General features: G+C 38.8%; 1 protein-coding gene across 3 annotated transcripts in view; it reads right to left on the reverse strand.

Moving 5' to 3' along the window:
- Positions 1–22,503, reverse strand: part of TRPM6 (transient receptor potential cation channel subfamily M member 6) — a 150,987-nt gene that overhangs the window by 12,530 nt on the left and 115,954 nt on the right. For all 3 annotated transcript variants that reach the window (XM_039223142.1, XM_039223141.1, XM_039223140.1), the window contains 9 exons: positions 18,192–18,315; positions 14,721–14,812; positions 13,254–13,312; positions 11,694–11,719; positions 7,660–7,710; positions 6,125–6,190; positions 3,863–4,149; positions 3,496–3,578; positions 2,528–2,733 (listed from right to left, as the gene is read on the reverse strand). In XM_039223142.1, coding sequence (XP_039079073.1) covers positions 2,528–2,733; positions 3,496–3,578; positions 3,863–4,149; positions 6,125–6,190; positions 7,660–7,710; positions 11,694–11,719; positions 13,254–13,312; positions 14,721–14,812; positions 18,192–18,315 — 994 coding nt within the window. The remainder of the gene's footprint in view (positions 1–2,527; positions 2,734–3,495; positions 3,579–3,862; positions 4,150–6,124; positions 6,191–7,659; positions 7,711–11,693; positions 11,720–13,253; positions 13,313–14,720; positions 14,813–18,191; positions 18,316–22,503) is intronic.

Genomic DNA, 22,503 nt, shown 5'->3' on the forward strand with positions numbered 1-22,503 from the left:
TTGGTATAGATTAAATATGATAATGCGTCAAGTCTTTAGCCAAGTGCCTGAGAGAAAAAAAGGTACTTGGTAAATGTCAGCTGGTAGTAGTAGTAATGTAACTGTTTATAGTTAATATCATAGGGCTCATGTTCTTCCATAAATTCGGGCCTACCCAACTGACCAAAACTCTCCCAATAAGTATCTCAATTTCTTCATGCTCCTTCTATGATGTCCATTCTCCTCCTCTTTGAAGGTCAGTGTTTTGACATAGTTTATTTGTAGTGGCCTATTTCTGCAATTCACATAATTGCCCAGCAAAAGAATAAAGTTAATTCCATTTTTCCCCCAAGACTATCAACGCAGCATTTGTTCTGTTTAATGTCACTTTGGATTACTTAGAGACATAAAAATCCCCAAACATAAACATCATTAAAGAAAAACCTATTCAAGTGGAATACAAAAACACACTAAAGAGTCATCATTAATTCCTTAAAGTTTTTCTTTGGTTGTTGTTTTTTTTTTGTTGTTTGTTTGTTTTTGATTTTGCTTTTTAAACAACTCCACCCAAAACTCAAAGCACAGACACTCAATACAGATGAAAACAATCAACATCTCCCCAACATGAGCCACAAAAGCAGATGCCTTGGGCATCAGCATGCTGAGTTTACATGGATCATGTATTTGCTGGTTTAAAAGCTGAATCATCCTGACTGTTTTAACTTTTTTTTATATTGCTTCCTAAAATATTGTGTTTGAGGGTTAGACATATAACTCAACTCCGCAAACAGCACAGATCTGAAAAGACAGTAGGACTTTTGTGTACTTTAAAAAGTCTTTACACATCCTTGAGCACATGGTACAAATTTCAATCAAAGTTTATTGGACATTGCTCACAATGCCTTGGGATTGTTTATCTTGACTGTGCCCAGCCTCCAAGCCTGACTTTCGGTGCAGAATCCCAGCACTCGAGAAGTGGGAAAGTCAGAAAGGACAAGGAATAAGCCCAGTCTATTTAAATGAACCATAACATAGTTACAGCCTATGAAACTCGTAAAGAACAAAAAGACAGTACAGTGAGAAGGAAAGAACATAGCCGGTCAAAACAGCTTTGGTCTGCATGCTGGCACCCTCTTCAGGAGCTGTGCAACTTTGGGAGAGTTATTTAAACTTTCTGGGTCTATCAGTTCACGATCTCACAGTTCATGAGTTCGAGTCCCATGTTGGGCTCTGCGCTAGCAGTGCAGAGCCTGCTTGGGATTCTCTTTCCCTCTCTCTGCCTCTCCCCACTCACGCTATCTCTAACTCTCTCAAAATAGATAAATAAAAACTTCAAATTTATAAACTTTCTGGGCCTAATATTCCCCATAATATCTACCTTGAGGTGGTGCTTCCGGGATTAAATCAGATAACTTCTATGAAAGCTCCTGGACTAGATCCCTTATTTAAGGGCGCCTGGATGACTCAGTCGGTTAAGCGTCTGACTTTGGCTCAGGTCACGATCTCGCCGTTCCTGGGTTCGAGCCCTGCATCGGGTTCTGTGCTGGCAGCTCAGAGCCTAGAGACTGCTTCGGATTCCATGTCTCCTTCTCTCTCTGCCCCTCCCCCACTCATGCTCTGTCTCTGTCTCAAAAATAAATAAACTATAAAAAAATTTAAAAAACCAAAGCACCAGTGAGTGAGCCCAAAGACTCAACTTTGACCGTAATACATATATTGTTCTGTGTCTGCAAGGAAAGGCTGCTGGAGACACTGTTTTGTGCTGCAGGATTATAAGTCACACGTGAGGCTGACAGTAGAGAAACGCACTGATCAGAGGCTTCCATTAACTATGAGTGTACTGTGTTGCCTCTCTCAGACTGAGTTTGTGCTTTCATGAACTGCCATATCAAGGTATACAGCAAAGAGAGCAAGCTAAATTATAAACTGCCAAAGCGTGGAGCTCAAAATCACAAAAACTGCCCAGAAATTACTTTCCTATGTGTATAATCATATGTCTAAGTGTTACAATGAATGTTAAGTCCCAGCCATAAAGCCATAAAACTAGAAAACCTGGTACAAAAATCATTCCCCATTTAGATCAAAGTTTCAGATGCATTTAAATTTTAGGCAGCTAATCATTGGCCCAGAGCTTTTTCTTGAGCTAAATGGGGAGCAACATAGTAGGGGCTCATGACCATCTCTGTAAAATGTCTCTGAAATAAACAGCCCCACCTCTCTTCAAAACCAGGTAGAGCAACTCAATACATTATCCATCCTGGTTCTTGCAAGATTTCTTGGTACACCGGCCTGGTTCCTCACCCTTTGGACAGTTTCAGAAATAATTGATACCTTCAGAAAATTGATATCATCTTTCAGTTTTCAAATTAAGGGGGAAAAGCATCCCCTATCAGGGAATGTCTCCACTGAAAGACCTTAGCTATGGCTCTGAGCCAAGAAAGAGCCAGGGCCGAAGGCAGCTGACAAGGACATGGAGAAGCAATCCCTGGTCAAAGTTTCCTGAACTGCGCCTCACGCTAGTTTGGTCAAGTTCTAGGCCATCAATCACCTTGCAAATCTAAAACCAGCAGCTCTGCCCGGGTGTACTCATAGGTCCAGTGAGAGAAGGCCAACAACAGCTCTTCCAAGGTGCTGCTGGGGATGATTTCATCACCATTGTTATTGTTGTACTTCCGGAACTCTCCCGTCATATACTTCTCAATGGTCAACCACTGGTTGGCCGAATGGCAGTAGATTAAGAAAACTTCCAGAAACCTGTGAGGGAGAAAAGGAGGCCACTGAGTCCCCATGAAGCAGCAAAGGTGGGACTTAACATTACCAATAAGTCAGCAGGAGGGAAGATATCTACCTCTCGTCCGACGCGGCCTCAGTGAACATGCCCTCACCTTTCTACGGCAGGGACAGAACGGAAAGATTGGGATTTTTTCCCATGATGACTTACTTACCTCCCTTCTTTTTGAGGAAACCCTCCAACTCCTTTATGAGTACTGGACTCAACTTTTTTCTTGTCATGCTCTATGAAGTTCCTTATAAGTGAAACAATAAAACTCGACCATAATCCCTAGGACTGAATTATGATCCATCTTGCTAATGGAAGCATCTTGAGACACTCAAGCAAAAGTAACAAGAGTTCATTCTTAAAAAGTTCCCCAATTTCTCTAAGATATTAGGGTAAGAAACTGCTTAAAATAGAAATGTTCTTCTTCCATCATGCTCCTGGACCTTAGTAACTACATCTAGGGCCTGCCTGTTTCACATAATGGAGAAGTTAGTCATGGCATCTGTCTGAACTTCTGTTTTCCACTCACATAACTTCAGTTTAAGCCAAGATATTCCTGGGACCCCTAACTCTCTATTTACCAGTCTCTGGAACTATGGAAGGAAGAACCTAAAGACAAGATTGTGGAGAACTACCCTGTGGGTGTGGCACTTCTCATGACCAGTAGGGCTGAGAAGAAATTGAGAAAAATTCCTATTTAAAATGAAGAACCAGGGCACCCCATTCCCTATACTCACCTTGGCGTGTAGGGAATGGTTTGTGGTTTCACTTGGTTGAAGGTATAGATAAGTTTTTGAGCAGCTCTTTGTTGTTGAATTTCCTACAAAATTGGGGACATTGATAAAAATATTAGTTTGTTATATGCATGCTAATCAATGATCAGAGAAGCACATGAGGCCTCCCCAGTGTGATTTTTAGCCTCATCCAGCTCTGACCACACTCCATTCCAAAAAGAAAAGCTCTACAAAACAGAAATAATGGAATACCACCACTTCTGGAACAGAACAGGCTATCCTCTGGGTTGGAGATAATGGCCTCCAATCAGGAAGTAGCCAGAACGCCTCTCTTTGATCTAGCCATCTGGGCTCTAGGACTCAGACTTACCCTGAGGCAAAGATGAAGCACAGTACTCTCCTGGAAGATTTTGTGCCATGACTGCACAACCTCAGGTAGAAAGGACTTCACGATGAAAACCTGGCCTGGCTTGAGAACGTCATCCTCGGACCAAGTGCTGACGACTCTCATGGCTTTGCGGAGCCCGCCGCCCATCTCCTCTCGGGACAGCACCTGGATCATGGCAGCTCTCCCTCGCTGGGACCAAGAAGACATACTTTTCCCAAGATTCAAAGGAGAACTCTCCTCCAGCCTGTAGACAGTTACTTCTTCTCCAGCTGCAAGAAGAAGTACAGGTGAGAAGTTCAGTGATACCTCATGTCTGACACAGACAGCGTGCAGATAAGAACTCAGAATCAGTTCCGTTTCCCAATGATCAGAAAAGAATGGGAATTTCACCTCTGCAGAAAGAGGTACAGAATAGAGGTGTGGATTTTGGCCATGCTATTGTCTCATAATAATGAGGGGTGGGGAGAGGGAGGGGGGAGGAAGGGACAAAACATCAGATAATATTTAAGAATTAAATTGTTCTTATTATAAACTATAACTAGACAAAAACAAAATCAAGTAGTAGAGCTATGCTTCTTTTATTAAATACAAATACTTCCAAAGAGATAGTTTAATCCTGTGTTTTCATTATCATCCCCTATAAAGCCTTATTAGATTATTTTTTCCTAATTCCCCCTTCTGTGACATTTTAATACTAAAAGGACACTGTATGTATGTACATGTACTATATGTGTGTGTATGTATATATATGTGTGTATGTATATATATGTGTGTATGTATATATATACATATATATACAGCATGTAAATACAATATATACATAGAAATATAGATACATATATGTAGATATATAGATATATAAAGATATATAGATTGTATAAAGAAACGGATATAGATATGGATACAGATATAGATACCTGTGCTTTATACATGAAAAGAAGTTTGTGCTCTCTTACCGGTGATATTACCCCTCACTGCGAATTCACGGTTTAAACACAGCTTGAGTTAGCATCAGCGTCATATCCCAGAGCCTCTCCCTCCTTCCTTTGTGCCCTTAGACAAGTTACTGGAAACCTCACTTTCCTTATCAGTAAAATGAGGGTGAAAATAATGCTCACCTCACTGGGTTGTTGTTAAGAATAAATATGTTAATTTGACTAACATCAACTAGAACCTCAGATACCAACTCAATCCCACTTAATAGATTTTACACACAAAATGCTCTCTAACTGCTAGATAACTCCCACTTTTAGGCTGTCAAACAGGGATCAATTCAGCCTAGACTCCACCTAATACAGTGTATATGCTTCATAACAAAATTAACACATTCTAGACACAACTTCTGTCCAGCCTGTGTTTCATTTTCTCCTTATACCTCTGCTTTAAATGCCTTTTGTTTGTTTTGGTTTTGCTAACACTATACTGATTTACCAAGAACAGAATCTATTTACTCACTCTTGCATTGAATTGTTTACTAAAAAAAAATATGTCTAGGTAACTCTTATTCAATACTCAATGCATAATTCAAATATTTATTCTTGGTACCCAGATAAATGCCACTGAAGGTCTCTATTTAGAGTTCTAAATACTTAGATACTTAGAGGATTTAGAGCAGAGCAAAACCAGCCATGGAGCCATGAGGAAGGAGAAGGCTTTTGCATCCACGATCAGAAGCCACCTGATCTGTCCCCACATGAAGAGAATTAAGATCTAGGACAGAGTTGTTATATCGTCAATCTAGTAGTCTTGGCTTAATGCCGGCTTGTTTTTCCTTACTGCTCCAGCCTTTAAAAGTGACATTGACTCTCTGAGCTAAGAGCAATTAGTTTACATGAAAGAAAGCAAACAAAAAAACAATATACAAAGCATTTCTCTTCAGATGCCTGTTAGTTTTTACCGTATTGACATTTCTCTCTTTCTTCTGCGTTTATTACACATGGTTGGTTGGTTCTTTTCTTTCCTACTTCCAGCCTTAAATCAGTGAATGCCAGGTGCAACATTATGGCTTTTTTCCCGACTGCTGCTCGTTATTGGTCTCATCCCTACAGCATTAGATTCTGACCCAAGCTGCTGGCTGGGCAGTTAACAAGAATTTCCATTTTAGGAAAGTAATCTCACTAAACCGCAACCACTGGCAAAACAAAATCTTCAACTGAAACGGTGCAACATGGTTTCTCCTTCGATTTACTCGGATGTTATGCCTCTGCCCCGGCACAGCCTCAAGAAGGTAGAAATGGCACTCACCAAACAGTTGGATTGGTGTAAATGGTATAGTCTGAGAAAGCCTCATTAAATTGTTCCTTTCAATGGCTGCAAACAAAAAGAGATTTACTATTTTAAGTATGCGTCAGTGGACTGAATGCACAGTGAGACGCCCCCCACATCAATCTATTCATATAATATGAAAATGGTCACTTCAACCTCTTATCTTTGCCTTCATCAAAAATATTATCCATAATCCAGCTTTAAAAAGAAACTATGCCTTAAACAGAAAGGAGACCCCAGTCTTACAAACTACAGGCGATGGCATCACATCATCTGAGGTAGGGCTATCACTCCCAGTCTCCTGAATACCAAATCACAGAGTAATCCACACATCTGTGGAACTTTCTTTTTTTAAAGAGCATTCTGCATTCTTCGTTTTCTGGTTTGTCTTTTCCAGAGCAAATCTAATGCACAGTGGACTGTGGGGACATCTACTGTTGACTTTGCACAGTTCACCTCCTTTTCCCAGAGAGAACTGAAGACCGATTTTAATTAGAAGCAAGTGATCTGCATTTTTCTGTTAAGAGCCGTATCCTAACAGATCAGAGTCAATATGAGTTACGGTATTCTTCACCAGACTTTCTAGAGTTGACAGCTACAGTCAAAATATTGGATTATTGCTGCTGAGCTGAAAGAGCCAGTTATAAGAGCCTAAGGATGTGGAGTCTGAAATATACTGAAACACTATTCACTACAGAGGAGAATTTAGGAAAAGGCAGTCTATTAGTGGACCTTGAACACATGACCTTGATATAATAATAATGGTAACTGTCACAGCGATAAACTCTCACTGATGTGCTGAGCTGTGTGAAATACTGTGTAAAAGCCTTGCCCGTGTATCATCTCATGCAATGCCGAGAGCAATGACACACAGAAGATCAACCAATGGCACAAATCCAGTTGGTTGTTACATTGCTTTGCATTTCAAAGTGTTTCCCTCTTAATTCTTACAGCCCTTTGGCAGATCATTCTTCAGGAAGGGCAAGTACAATTACTCCCACTCTGAAAGAAAGACAACCGAAGCACTGTAAAGCAATGTTGCTTATGAGAGTCAAGACCCTTGACATCTTGTTTAATAACATCCTTGTAAGGTGTCTTTGTTGAACTTACTCTGTGGGGTTGGCATTCATTCAGTGCTTATGTTCACTGAGAGCCAAGGAGGGGATAAAGTCCTCCTCTAAACAACTAGTTTCAGACTCTATCCAAGGTATGGAGATCTCTGCCTTCAGGCTTATAAGGAATTTTTAAATCTCAAGTCATCCTTCTTCACCATTTGGAACTTGCCAACACGGAAAAAAAAATTTGTTTTTAATTCCACGTTCTCTTAAATCCTAACCACTTGTTTTCCCAAGTAAATGGCAAGATGAGAAATCTGAATGGTCTTCTCATGAGAGTGAACAACATCTTGTTGGGAGTCATATCAATCCTTCAAAATTCATCAATACTCCTGTTTACAAGTGCAGAATCACAGACGCTTAGCTCAGTTGATATGTCTATGTGCACATGCATCCTACCTGAATAATGACGGTGGGGCTCTTGAGGGCTTTTGAAGGAGGCTGAGATTTCTGAAATTGTAGAGAAGATTGGCATTTTAATTACTTGGCTGGAGATAAATACATGCTTATGAATATATTGCCTTCAAAGTTATTATTGAACAAGTTAATCAGAATGGCTTCTCAGTCTTTGAGAAAGATTGCCTAATATCCCTTAACCACATTATTGGCCATGGTATCCTGACAGCTTCCAATCATCAATGTAATATCTCCAAACATGTTTATATAGGGAATTGAAGAAAGACAGGTAATATTAGCCTCAAAGATGTATTTCCTCTGAACCAATTACACCTCTGGGTTGCGGAAGGCACTCAGCTGCCCATCACACTTCATGACATCCCCAAAGCACAATTCTCTGAGCTCCCACCAAGATGCCGTACCCATATAAAGACATTATTAATACCAAGTTATTAGCAGTCCACTTCGCTGACCTAAAATGACAACAAACTGATGAAAACAAATTAAGAGGCATAGACCAGAAACAAAGAAGTGGGTGGAGAATATGATGCCAAGGGACTTATTTGTTGGGAACACCTTCTGCACACCTAACTGGTTCTCTTCTACCTTCTCAAGTCCTAAATTGCAAGGCTCTCGAGAAATCCGTTGCAACAGCTTTGCCATTTCATAAAATTAAAATTAAAGTGGAGAACTTTAGTCTCAGGGTGGTAACTTCTTTATACCTAGTAGAGTAAGCAGCATAATGAGCCCAATTTCACAGATCTCTCTGGCTTCTTGTTGCCGGATAAGGAAAGGAACAAAAATCCCTTCCTTTGGGGGTGCGTCATAAAAAGTAAGATCAGCAAAAAAAGACTCTTTCTTTCTCAGTTCTTTCAGTGATAAAAATTAAAAAGTATTCGGCTCCCACTATAGGTTGTGCTAGGCAAGACAGGTGTGAATAAGTTATGGCTCCTGCCCTAGAAAAAAGAGAATGTGAAATATTGAGAGCAAAAGACATGTAAACTATAGTCACAACGCAACACTGCTGGCTAAGTAATGTAATCAAGGTGTATAGAGGCTAATGGAACCTTCATAGGCAAGAAATGTGATACTCTTTTTTTTTTTTTTGAGAGAGAGAGAGAGAGAGAGAGAGAATGCAAGTGGAGGAAAGGGGAAGAGAGAGAAAGAGAGCAAATTACGCTTAGCACAGAGCCTGATACGGGCTTGATCCCACGGCCCTGAGACCATGACCTGAGCCAAAATCAAAAGTCACTCAACTGACTGAGCCACTCAGGAGCTCCTCAATGTGATATTCTTTTTTAAATTTAACTTTTAAGTTTATTTTGAGAGGGAGAGAGCACACGTGAGCATTGGGGGGACAAAGAGAGAGGGAGAGAGAAAGAATCCCAAGCAGGCTCCACACTGTCAGAATGGGGCCCATGCGGGGCTCAAACTCACAAACCATGAGATAATGACCTGGGCTGAAACCAAGTTGGACGCTTAACCAACTGGGCCACCCAGGTGCCCCAATATGATATTCTTAAAGAGGATGGGCATCTGAATCTGATAAAGGTGAGTTTCAGTTCTGGCTCCACCATTTCTGGAACTGTGAGAATTTGTTCACATTCATTCAACACATATTTATTCCACATCTGCTGTGTGCTTGAGAGAAGGAGCAGTAAAAACAAAAACAAAACAGGTAAAATCTCTGGCTACATTCTAGTAAAAGGAAAATAAACAAACAAGTAAATATATAGTGCATAGATTATTACATATATATCAAGCTACAGGGTTAGAAAGTATGGGAGACAGGGAGGCTATAATTTTAAGGGTGGCAAAGGCAAGGGTTCTGTGATAAAGTAAAATCCGAGCAGAGACTGGAAGGGAGAGAGGGAGAGTCATATGGCAAAATGAAAAGTATTCCAGGCCGAGGGGACAGCAAGTGCAAATGCCTTGAGGCAGGACCATAGCGAGCAGGGCCAGAGTGGACTGTGCTGAGAGGAAAGGGGGTTAGAGAGTTGGAGGAGGGGCGGCGGATCAGCAGGGCCTTGTAGCACATGTTTGGACTGCGCTTTTACAGAGTGAGATGAGATGCATTTGGAGCAGGAGAGTGACTTGATCTGAACTTTGGTTTAAAAGGGTTATTCTGGGAGCGCCTGGGTGGCTCAGTCGGTTGAGCGACCGACTTTCGCTTAGGTCACGATCTCGCAATTCGTGGGTTCGAGCCCCGCGTCGGGCTCTGTGCTGACTGCCAGCTCAGAGCCTGGAGCCTGTTTCAGTCTGTGACTCCCTCTCTCTCTGACCCTCCCCTGTTCGCGCTGTCTCTCTCTCTCTCTCCTAGAAATAAATAAATAAATAAATAAATAAATAAATAAATAAATAAACAAACAAAAAAAATAAATAAAAAAAATAAAAGGGTTATTCTGGCTGCACTCTGGAAAGAGACTGTCAGAGAGTAATAGTTTGCAGGCCATCGTGGAATCCAGGAAAAAGATGAAAGAGCGGTATGTGGGGGTAGCAAAGTGATCAGATTCTTGATACGCTCTGAAGGATGGGTTGGAAGTGGGGATGTGGGAAAGCGGGAGTCAAGTACGATGGCAAGACATTGGCCTCAGCAACTGGAAGGATGCAGCTGCCCTTCCTGAGATGGAGGAGGGAGGAAGGGGTGCATCTTGCCGGAGATGTCTTCTAGACACTCAAGTGGAGAGGTGCAGAGGTAGGTGGTCGTGTCCTGCATGGCAGAAACGTTGAATGAAAGAATGAACATGAACCTGGAAATCCGGATGAGGGCCAGGCTGTCAACAGCACTGGGGAGGACTAAGGAATTTGCAGCCAGTCCTGTCGGTCATGGGAAACCACTGGAAGCTGTGGCATAATTGACGACACATCTTCCAGAAGGTAACTCCAGCGTGCGCACAGGAAAGAGCAAAGGGAGAGAAGCCAACCAGGTTGCTAACATAAAATAAAGGGCAAAACTTTTTTACTTAGGAAAATAAATGTTGGAGACTCTATGGCAGAAGCAGTGGGGTAGAGCAAAACAGACACCTTCTAAGGATCAGGGGTGGGGGTAATATGGAGTTAGAAGGCAAAGGTGATGGCTAAGAGGAGTGGGCTGGGAAGGGCATTATACATGAGTAAGAGTCCCAGTTTGGGCAAAGGAGGAGTAAGTGATCAGAGATGCCAGTCAACAAAGTAATACAATTAACAGCCTGGGAAGAACAGCCTCAATCAAACTTCAAAAATGGATAAAATGGGTCAACATCAAATGCTGCAAGCTCCATGAAGACTATAAAAAAGGTTCTGTGACTTAGCATTAGAGCACAGCTCCAGTAGAGTGGTGGAGACAGGCACCATGCAGAGCAGATGTTAAGGCTTTCTCATTAATTTCGAGGTGGATAGGAGTGGCAGTTTGAAAACTCGGTAACATCGAGGAAACACTGTTTCTTTTGTGCAGAAAATGACGTAGATATGTATGTAGGTGGAGGAGAAGGAGTCAACTGCACAGGAGCTACTGAAAACCAGAGAGAGTGGGATGGAACGCGGCCGTGGAACAGAGGGAACCCAACCTGCATCCAGAGGTCAGGAACATAGAAAGGAGCTCGTTGACTGTGGTGAAGTTTGAGAACAGCCTTGAGGGTGGTTTTGCTAGGGAGTGGTCTCCCATGACATGGCCCTACACAGCCACTTGGGGCACAGAGCCCTCCAGAAAGCATATAGGAAAGGGTATCCACATATAAGATGAATGACTCTTAAAGAGCTATATGTAAAAGCTCATGAATTGATGGTAAGAATTGTCAAGCAGGTGAAATGAGTGCAGTGGCAACACTCTCACTCACAGAGGAAACTGGAAAATCACTGTCAAAGAGGCAATTCAAAGAAAATTCTACATCATCCATCAATCCTGATTTATGTGGAGAAAGACAATTAACTTTATGCATTTCTACTGAACTTTCAACTTTGTACAGTAGACAAACTCATAAATAGAACTCAAGGAACCATAAAGACTTTACCATTATAAAATGAAAAAAAAAATAACATGTTTAAATATAAACACTTACTGTCCACTCCACTTGAACTCCTCAACCTGTTTGAAAAATTAAAATTGTTTAGATCATGCTTTAAATTTTTCAATGACCAGAAAAAGTAAAAGTATGTGCAACAGTAACAATACAGAGTCTATATGTGTGTGTATATATACATATTCTTTGAAAGAAGTGCCATTTGACCCCTATCACTAACAACAGAGAAATGGTTTACAGCCCTGCAATTATTTTCATAGAAAAATGAACAATGCGTTTGTGTGTGATTCATTTACTGCATTCGCCCTAAGCTAACCAAAAAGCAGTTGTTGGGCTTTATTTTCAATTAGCTCTATGATTACACAACATATATAAGATTTAACTGTGTGCGTGTTGTCCTGGATCAATTAAACTAAAGGGTTCCTAAACTATGCAAAGCAGATGCCTACAAATGAGTCTGTGAATGTCTCCGGACAAGCCTACAAATCAGTTTCATTAGCCCACGTGGCCCCTAAATGTTCACCGGCTGAAATTAACTCTCTGTAAATTGTTACTTGCCCTGCTCAAGTGCACAAGTGGCCACAGGCAAGTCTGAATAAATGCATTCAAAGAATATCTCCAGTACTGAAGGTCCTTAGGGAAGAAAGTACAATTACAATTATTGTTTAATTTCATGCTGCAATAACCCACTACTCTGCATGAGCACAAACTACGGACCCTCTGGGAGGAGAAAGTCACGTGCACTTTAAGTCTAGAGGTGGGCTTGCACGCAGAGACCTTGATGGCAGTTCCAGACAAAAGGCCATCCCAAATAGAGCTGCTGCAAACTGCAAGTCACATTCCACCTGCTTGGTATCCACTGGCGTGCGTTCATTCGGTGGTTTAGAATTCTGTTCCCACCGCTGTATGGACAATTTGATGATACAACTAGCTAAGTCCAGAAAACACTACAAACGAAATAGAATAATTTTGCTTGGCTGGTTTTCAGACTTTATTTCTCTGAATAAATAAAATTCCAGGAAAATACTCATGCCTACAACCATTTGACTTCTCTATCTCCTCTCTTTCTCTCTCAATCCCTGTCTTCCCTTTGCTCTGTCTCAATCCTCCTCAAATTGTTACTGGCTTGATAGACACTTAGGATGAGACACCAAAAATAAAGATAAACCTCATAAACTAAAATTAACAATCTGGAAAACATCTAAAGAGAAAACTATCAGGTCTTCAGTCTTTTTCTTTAGGCCAGACAGATTTGTCCTTACTCTTTAATACCAATTTCACAATCTTATCTGTCAGAAAAGTTAGGATACTCATTATTCTGTGTGTGCTTTCTTTTGACACTGAAAAGAAAAATGTCTAATCTGCTGGGGTAATATGTTTCATTATATTCTGAGAAGGCACTGAGGTGAGATCTTATTGCCAGGAATGGGAAGACTTGGAGAATAAGTAATTTTCATTCTTGCTAACAAGAGAAAAATATTGTCATTGCAAACACGTTTTTCCCCCTCTTTTTCTGACCCAATTAAACGTTGGTTCCCAATCAGGTTAGAATACTAGAAGCCAAAGGTGCTTTTAAAACATACATTTAGAAATACTCACAGGAAGCTCCTATTGCAGTTGGTGCTCCTGGAGTTCCACAAAGAATTTTTGCTCAGATCCTGAGCAGAAGGGAAAGGTCATTATACATTCACCCAACATTCTCCCACCCCAAGCTTCAAGTGATACATTTGCAAGGCACATGCCTCCGAGGGTTCCTCTAGCTCTGTATTTCTCTTTTACCGGATGCACAAAACTCAAGTTAAAAAGATGCGTAATGTTAGCACAATATCTGAATAACTCAATGTGTTGACAGACTTAAATAAAAGAAATAATTTTTACGGGGACATCATAGAGAAAACGTAATGTATAAAGGTTTTCGCAGAATGAGAGTGAACAGTCAATGACGGAGAAGAAGGAATAAAGGTCAAAGTTGACAAGAAACATCAATCATTACATCATTATGTCTTATATCAGGATATTATTGTTTCAGTTGATGATTATTTAGAATAGCATTACCTTGAACTTATCATTCTATTTTCTATTTAGATTCAACTATTACTTCTTGAAGTCTAGTACACTCTAGTACAAGTCATTACTCTAGGCATTTCCACTGGTGTTATTTTTGTTATCCACTGTCAATAATCTCATAAGAATGGCATTAATCCCATTTTAGAGACATAGCTAAAAAGCTCAGAGGTTAATTAATACACACACACACACACACACACACACACACATATACATGGCAGACAATGCTTGCCTCCAATCACCTACCTCCAAGCAGATTACATTCACGAGGTTATTAGCATACATTCATACAGGTAATGTGGATACAGTTCCCAAGTTCATAGAAATGATGTGCAAACCAAGACCAAAATTAGATTTGTTGCATGAGCCTAACTAGATTACGCTTCCCACTCCCACATGGTCGATGGCAGTAAAACAGAAACATATTTGCAGATGTGAGAAACACAAGAGGTTCCTTAACCCCGCAATGGCCAAATCCCTCCCAACACATCTGCAAAAATGTTTGCTCGGCCTGTTTGACTAACCACACTCAGTGAAGAACTTACTACTTCCAGAAATAAACCATTCCATCCTTAGAAAGCTCCAATTGCTAAAAATTGCCCCTCAGAGTGGGCTGAAATCTGCCTCCAGTACCTTCTATATGTTGACTCTAGCTCCACCTCTTAAAGCGTATTGAAAATACCTTATTTTTCTTCCACATGGCAACGTTCATGTATTGCAAAACAGTTTCCAAAATTCCTGAATTATTTATCTTTCGTGTTAAAAACACCCAGGATGAATTACTGGGTGGACAGATAAATTACATGGAGAAGAAGGAAAGAATGGCAGGGGTTGGGGGCAGAGTGAAAAAACTGAGCGTACATTCAAAACAAAGATTTAAACGTAATACCAATAAAAAGTAGAAGGCAGTGATGTGACATAAAGGTAAAACAGACACAGTCAAGGAATTAGAGAAGCGTGTGCATACATTTTTTTAAATATCAAATAAGATGTTTTTACCTCTTGAGACTGCTTTAGATAATCACTGACTTGTATAGCATGCCGTTCAATTTCTTTAGTTTTCATTTTCTGATATATAGGGGGTTCTAGACCTTGTTAAAAGGAAGAAAAAAAGAGAGAATACATGAAAATGTGTTACATTCAAATCACATCCTTAAATAGAAAGATCTGAACATAGAACATTCATCTAAATTTGAACATTTTTTTTTCTGTTTAGCAAGTGTTACCAAGATTCTTTTGTCCCTTTTATCTCAAATGGTTGAAAGCTACATATTCTACAGTATTTCTATTTGTCAGTAGTTTCTTTTGCATTTATAATAATGTATGTTATCGAAGTCAAGATCTGAATGATCCATGACTTGTCCTCCTAGAAAATAGCACCTTTCACAATTATTTTTAAACTCACCTTCTCCTGCACCCTATTGTCCATGCTTTATTTAAAACACATGAAATTTTCATTCCAAATTGTTAGGACTCCTTGCTTAACAACTGTATCAAACATCATAGTAGACTACTTTAAAAAAATAAAAAACAAAAACAAAAGATAGAAAAGAATGCCAGCAGATAGGTTTAATTATCAGCTCTTTCTTAAAAACACATTACAAGGATCATTATTGTCATTATATTTTATACTGGTGCCTGCAGAGTCACTGGCTTTTACTAGGTACCCAATAATAATTTAATTATCAGATTGGACTAATGCTGAGAATAATGCTTGGGAGTTCCTGGCTAAACGTAGGAGACAACACTTGTAATTTTCTTCCCTAATGATTTTATGCTGAAAATAAACACACACACACACACATGCACGCACGCACGCAGGCACACACACGAAGTGCAAAAAAGCCTATTGGAAAAAATAATTGTAAAATGTCATATATTTTTGTAATATCATAAAATTATGATCAATATGGTTTCAATGAGAGTACAGTATTAAAATTAAATACCTATAGGAAAAGTTAAACATAGACCTCTTTCTCATAGCTAAATTCCTCAGAACTTTTCTTTCTGTATTTAATTAAAGAGAACTTGTACTTAAAGAGAACTGACAGGGTATCACCCAACCCTCAAACTTTTTTTTGAAAATTCTTTTTCAATTAATGCTTAACACGGACACATTTCAAAAAAAAAATAAGATTCTTAATTCAGATTAACTGAGTCTGAATAAATCTCCCTAGATTAACTAGGCACATGGACTCAGCCTATTTCCCTACATCTTCTCTCCCTTTCTGATCACTGGACTTGAAATTCTTTTCCAGAACTCTACTGCTACCTGCATCTTTCTCTAGTTGAAATTCAATAGAAATAACTTGAATAACTTGGGGAGGGGGTGAGTGGCATGGGTGAGGGTGATCCCAAGGTACAGACTTCCAGTTGTAATATAAGTAAGCCCTGGGGAGGTAGTATATATCATGCTGACTGTAGTTAACAACACTGTATTGTATATTTGAAAGTTTCTAAGAAGAGATATTTAAAAGTTCTCATTACAAGAGAAAAAACTGTAACTACGTAAAGTGACCAATGTGATTTCCACTTGCTGTAGTAATTATTTCACAATATATACATATACCAAATCATTACATTGTACACCTAAAACTAATACAATGTTACATGTGTCAATTACACCTCAATAAAAAAGAACTTGAATAATTTAAGAAAGATATATTATAATTTAAATAGTGGTTACAATATTTATAAAAAATACAATATATAATATAAATATTTATAAATAAAATAAATACATTTGCAATTGGTCCTAGAATCATATCTTTAGTATGGTATTTGATTTATTCAATATTGTAGGTTCTTATAAACTGTGTGACTTAAAGCAAGCCAATTAAGCTTTTGAGTCCTATATGTAGATTAAGGGGGTTCTGAAGAATTTAATTTCTTTCTTTTTTTATTTTTTATAAATAATTTATTGTCAAGGTGTTTTAATTTCTAAGATCTCTTTCAGCTTAGAGTCCACCTGATTTTCTGATTTAGCAGACAACTGAGTATTTTAAAATATAAACCAGGGTTTCTCAACCTTGACACTGACGTTTCGGGCTGGATGATTCCTTGTCAGGAGCAGAGACTGTCCCATGCACTGTAGGATTTTTAGCAGCATCCCTGGCCTCTACCCACGAGATGTCAAGAGTACCTGCATCTTCCTTAGTTGTGACAACCAAAAGTATCTTTAGACATTGTCAAATGTCCCAGGGAAGAGAGGTAGGAGGTGTAGAAAATAGCCTCACGGTTGAAAACAACTGACCATAGGGCAAAGCAAGGTTTAAAAGAAGCATAATAACATAAATTTCAAGACAGTGTCTAGTTGTACCTTAAGTTTAGTATATCAAGTAATTTTAAGCTTATACGAGTCCTGGATCACATAGTTCCTTTTGTCTAAAAATTAGGAAAAGGGAGTGTGAGGAAGATGGTGGCAGAGTAGGGGACCCTAGGCTCGCCTCTTCCCACAGATACAACTAGATAACTACCAAATCATCCTAAAGACCCCAGAAATTGACCTGAAGACTGTCAGAATAAACTCCACAGCTAAAGGTAAAAAAGATGTCACATCAAAGAAGATATTTGCACACCCGTGTTTATAACAGCATTATTCACAGTAGCTGAGAGGTGGGAACAACCCAAATGTCCATTGATGGATGAATGAATAAACAAAATATGGATATCAACTACATTCCGTCTCACCGTGGCAGCCATGGAGGTGCCCCACGGAGATCCTGGGAGCCCCGTGTTGAACATGATAGAGCTACACCATGGAACCTGGTCCCTGCATCCCTACATGGAAGGCTGCCTGTCATATATTTACATAGGGCTTTGCCTACAAAGGAATAAACCTCAAATGTGTGATAGAATTAGTAAGGGTCTCTTACTGTGTAATGCAAGAAGTTCAAAGTTCTGATCATCACTACCAATTCTGTTCATAATCTGCCCTGATTCTGCCTGTCCAGCCTTATTTCACATTCTCTGCCGACCTCAGTTTTCACTTGTAGCTTGTTGATCCATCTTTTCTCCTTCACAAACACCATTAAGAGATACTTGCCCATGGAAGAAAGGCTATATGTCAGCAGTTATAAGTACCAACAACTCATCCCACCGAATACATGTAAGGGTCCATATCAATGGCTCATGAACCTTAAGAATTTATAATATGAGACAACCTCCCCACTCCACACATCAGACTAAAGTACAGTCTCTGAGCCAGGTTTAACAGCTCTGGATATGAGACTATCTAAACCTTGATTTTTCTTTTCTGGACCCCAACAACTATTCCATTAAATGAATGAAAATTCTGTCCTTTTCATAAAAGTAAAAATGGAAAAGAACTATCCACCTAAATGGGCGTTGCCACCCTCTCATTCTCTCATCTCCACTTGGAAGAACAGCAGGGACCACCAGTGGTCTGGGGGTAGAGGGAGAAAACTCTCCCAGAGTTTTTAAGATCTGAGAGTCTAGACTGTTACGTACTTATCTGACTATATTTGGACACCGTGAGCCAGTTCTTGCTGCACTCCTCTCCTTCTGAGATGTTATTTTCTCCCAGCTCTGAATTCAACTGGTCATTTTGGGAGCAGGTGTCGACCATTATGACCTGGAGAGGAAGATACTTGTTAGAACATAGTGACGTTAATCTGAAAACATTTTGAGTCATTAATGTGACTCACAGAGATACTATGGTGAGCAGCGGTGGTTGTTAACATTGGCTTCACATTTTAGAATCACCTGGAAATCTCTGGAAACTCCCATCAGCCATTCTGGCAGGATACAAGTACCCATGTAATTACTATTTGTGCTCATGAGTGAGAACCAGGGTGGGGGAAGCAGCTGTCAAAACTGAGTGTACGTCAGAATCACTCAAGCCTATGCTAAACCACAGATCACTGGGTCCTACCTCCAAGATCTGTGATTCAGTAGGTCTAGAGGGACAAAGAATTTGAATATCTAATGAGCTTCCAGGTAATGCTAATACTGCTAATAGGAGACCACACTTTGAGAACCACTGGCACAGAGCAAAAAATAATAAAATAAAACAAAAAAACAAACCAAACCAAACCAAACAAAATAAAATAAGGCTTGGATCCAAAAAGAGCTTGTGTTGGAATTCTAGATTTGTCACTTAGCAGTTTTGTGAACTTGAAGGGGCTCCTGGCTGGCTCAGTCAGTAGAGAGTCCATGATGTAAACTTGGGCAAATGTCTGGGAGTCCCATTCCCTTTGTCATTAAAATAACAGGTAGCCAACAATAGTGGCTGCCATATGTACTAACTAGGGACAGGGAAAAGATGAGATAAATTGACCAAATACAAAGAAAGAAACAAATGCAAGTTATTAGTACCTGATCTCAGTTGCAATTTCTAGTTAAATTCTAGCCATTTTAACCATTGCAAAACATAAATCTACTGAATTCATATTTCATAAGATTCCAAAAACTCATAGCATTTTCCCTGAGAGTCATCTTTAGCAAGCTAAATCTTTCCCTGCAAAAGGTAATTTTACATAATTGTCTTAATACTCACCTCTTTGCTTCAGCTTCTCATTCTAAAAAGAGCTGAGGTGCTTTTAAAAATGCATCCAGATTATTATATGGAAAAATTAGCAGAACATTAAGATCAGGAAAGGTGAAGTCCTATGGAATGCTAACTGAAAGGAAGGGTTTCAAATAATAAATAAAAAGATTCACTATGGGCGCCTGGGTGGCTCAGTCGGTTAAGTGTCCGACTTCGGCTCAGGTCATGATCTCATGGTCGAGTCCCGCATCGGGCTCTGTGCTGACAGCTAGCTCAGAGCCTGGAGCCTGCTTCAGATTCTGTGTCTCCCTCCCTCTCTGAACCTCCCCTCCTCATGCTGTCTCTCTCTCTCTCTCTCTCTCAGAAATAAATTAAAAAACATTAAAAAAAAAAAAGATTCACTAAATGAAAATGTGAACATAACATGTTGGAGTTTATGGGATATAGCTAAAACAATGATTAGAGGGGATTTTATAGCACTAAGTGCCTGTATTAAGAGATAGTTTCAAATCAGTGACCAAACCTTCTTTCTTAACAAACTAGAGGGAGCAGGGGCACCTGGGTGGCTTAGTCGGTTAAGCGTCCGACTTTCACTTAGGTCATGATCTCGCAGTTCGTGGGTTCGAATCCCGTGTCGGGCTCTGTGCTGACTGCCAGCTCAGAGCCTGGAGCCTGTTTCGGTCTGTAACTCCCTCTCTCTCTGACCCTCCCCTGATCACACTGTCTCTCTCTCTCTCTCTCTCTCTCTCTCTCTCTCTCTCTCCTAGAAATAAATAAAACATTAAAAAAAAAAACTAGGGGGAGCAGAAAAAGCAAATTAAACCCAAAGTAAACAGAACAAAAGACATAATAAAGAGCAAAAATCAGTGGAATGTATTCAGAGAAAATCAATGAAACCAAGAACTGGTTCTTTGAAAAGATCAATAAAGCAGATAAACCAGTAGCCAGACTAATCATGAAACAGAGAAAGAAAACACAAATTTCAAACATGAGGAATGAGAGAAGTGATGTCACTACAGATCCTATAGACAATAAGGGGATAATAAAAGAATATTATAATACTATATGCCAATAAATGCAACAACTTAGATGAAATGGACAAATTCCTTGAAAGATACAAACAAATAAAGCACATTCAAGATGAATCAGATAACCTCAATAGCCCTCTATTACATAAATTGAATTTGTAGCTAAAAGCTTTCCCACAAGTTAATTCTACCAAATAATAAAAGTTGAAATTGTATCAATTCTATACAAACTCACCTAGAAAACTGAAGAGAGAATACTTCTCAACTCAGTCAGTAAGCCCAGCACCACCCTGATACCGAAACCAAAGACATTGCAAGAAAAGAGATCTGGAGACAAATATTCCTCAAGAATACGGATGACAAAAAAATCTTATTAATATTTTAGCAAGATTAATATAGCATACAAAAAAAGATAATACATCATGATCAAGCAGGGTTCATCCCAGCCAGGTTGATTTAACATTCTAAATAGTAATTCTACATTATAAAATTAATTAATATAATTAATCAGACTAACATAATAAGAAGGCAAAGCCATCTGTTTATATAAATAGGTGCAGAAAAAGCATTTGACAAATGCTAAGATCTAATAACGTAATAAAGTAAAAATTCTCAGAAAACAAAGTGTAGAATGGAAGTTTTTTAACTTGATAAAGGGCATCTACATAAAAAGCTACAGCTAACATTGTTACTTACTAATAAAAGCCAAATGTTTTCCCCCTAAGAGCAGAGACAAGGAATGGAATCTGCTTTTGCCACTTTTATTCAGTTTATAACTAGAGATTCTAGCCAATGAAATAAGGCAAGAAAAATAAATAAAACACTTCCTGATTTGAAAGAAAAGTAAAACTATCTTCATTTGTAGATAACATGACCATTTATATAGAAAATTATGCAGAAGCAACAAATTTACTCAGACAAATTAATAACCTTAGCAAGATTATAAGATAAAATCAATATTTTAAAAGTATACTTCTATATACCACCAACAAAGAATCAGAAATTAATTTGTGTATAATTGCAATAATAAAATAAAAATATTAAGTGCTTAAGGATACATTTAAAAAAAATATGTGCAAGAGCTGTATGCCAAAAACTACAAAGCACTGCTGAGAGAGATTAAGGAATATCTAAATAAATAGACATATCACATTCTTAGATCAGAAAAGTCATTACTGTTAAGATGTCAATTCTCCCCAAGATGATTGACAGCAATTCTACTCACCCCAAGAGGCTTCTTTGTAAAAACTGTCAAGCTTATTCTAAGTACATGTGGAAATGCAAAGAAACTAGAATAGCCAAAAAAAAAAAAAAAAAAACCTTTGAAAAGGAAGAAAAACTTCAGCAGACCTATACTACGTGATTTCAATATAAAAATTTAATATAAAATTGCAGTATTCAATATAATGTAATATCATCATAAAGATAGACATATAGATAAATGGAATAGAATATATCCAGAAATAGATCTACACATATTATGGATACACATGGCCAATTAATTTTTGACAAAGGTGTCAAGACAACTCAATAGGAAAAATATAATCCTTTTACCAGAAAATAGTAAAAAATTTAATATTTGTATTCAAGTAAGGGCATGAAGAAGAAACAAAGAAAGAGGGGGAGGAAAAAAGAAAAAAGAGAGGAACCTCAATCCTTACCTAATATCACACACAAAAATTAACTCAAAGTGAGTCTAGACCTTCATATAAGAGGAAAAACTATGAAACTTCTAGAAGAAAACATGAGAGAAAATCTTAGTGATCTTGGGTTTTGCAAGGTTTCTTAAATATGATATGAAAAGCATAGACTATGAAAAAAACAACCAAGGGACTTCATCAAAATAAAAACTGTATGTGCTTCAAGTACACTTATGAAAAGTAAAAGGCAAGCCACCAAGAGAAAATATTTATAATACATATATCCAACAACAGGATTATATCTAGAAAAAACCCTGACAACTTAATAAGACAACCCCCTTTTTTTTTTTTTTAGTGAACTCTATGCCCAATGTGGGGCTTGAACTCATGACCCCAAGATCAAGGTTGCATGTTCTACTGACTGAGCCAGCCAGGTGCCCCTCAACAATCCAATGTTTAAAACAGGTAACCAAAAAAGATATATGGATGTCAAATAAACATGTGAAAAGATACCTTACAGCGCTAGTCACCACAGAAATGCAAATGAAATCACTGTGAGATACCACTGCACACCCACTACGATGGCTAAAATTAAAAAGACGGAG

The sequence above is a fragment of the Hyaena hyaena genome, unplaced genomic scaffold, assembly GCF_003009895.1.
Source record: "Hyaena hyaena isolate Hyena2069 unplaced genomic scaffold, ASM300989v1 scaffold_1284, whole genome shotgun sequence".
Taxonomy (NCBI): domain Eukaryota; kingdom Metazoa; phylum Chordata; class Mammalia; order Carnivora; family Hyaenidae; genus Hyaena; species Hyaena hyaena.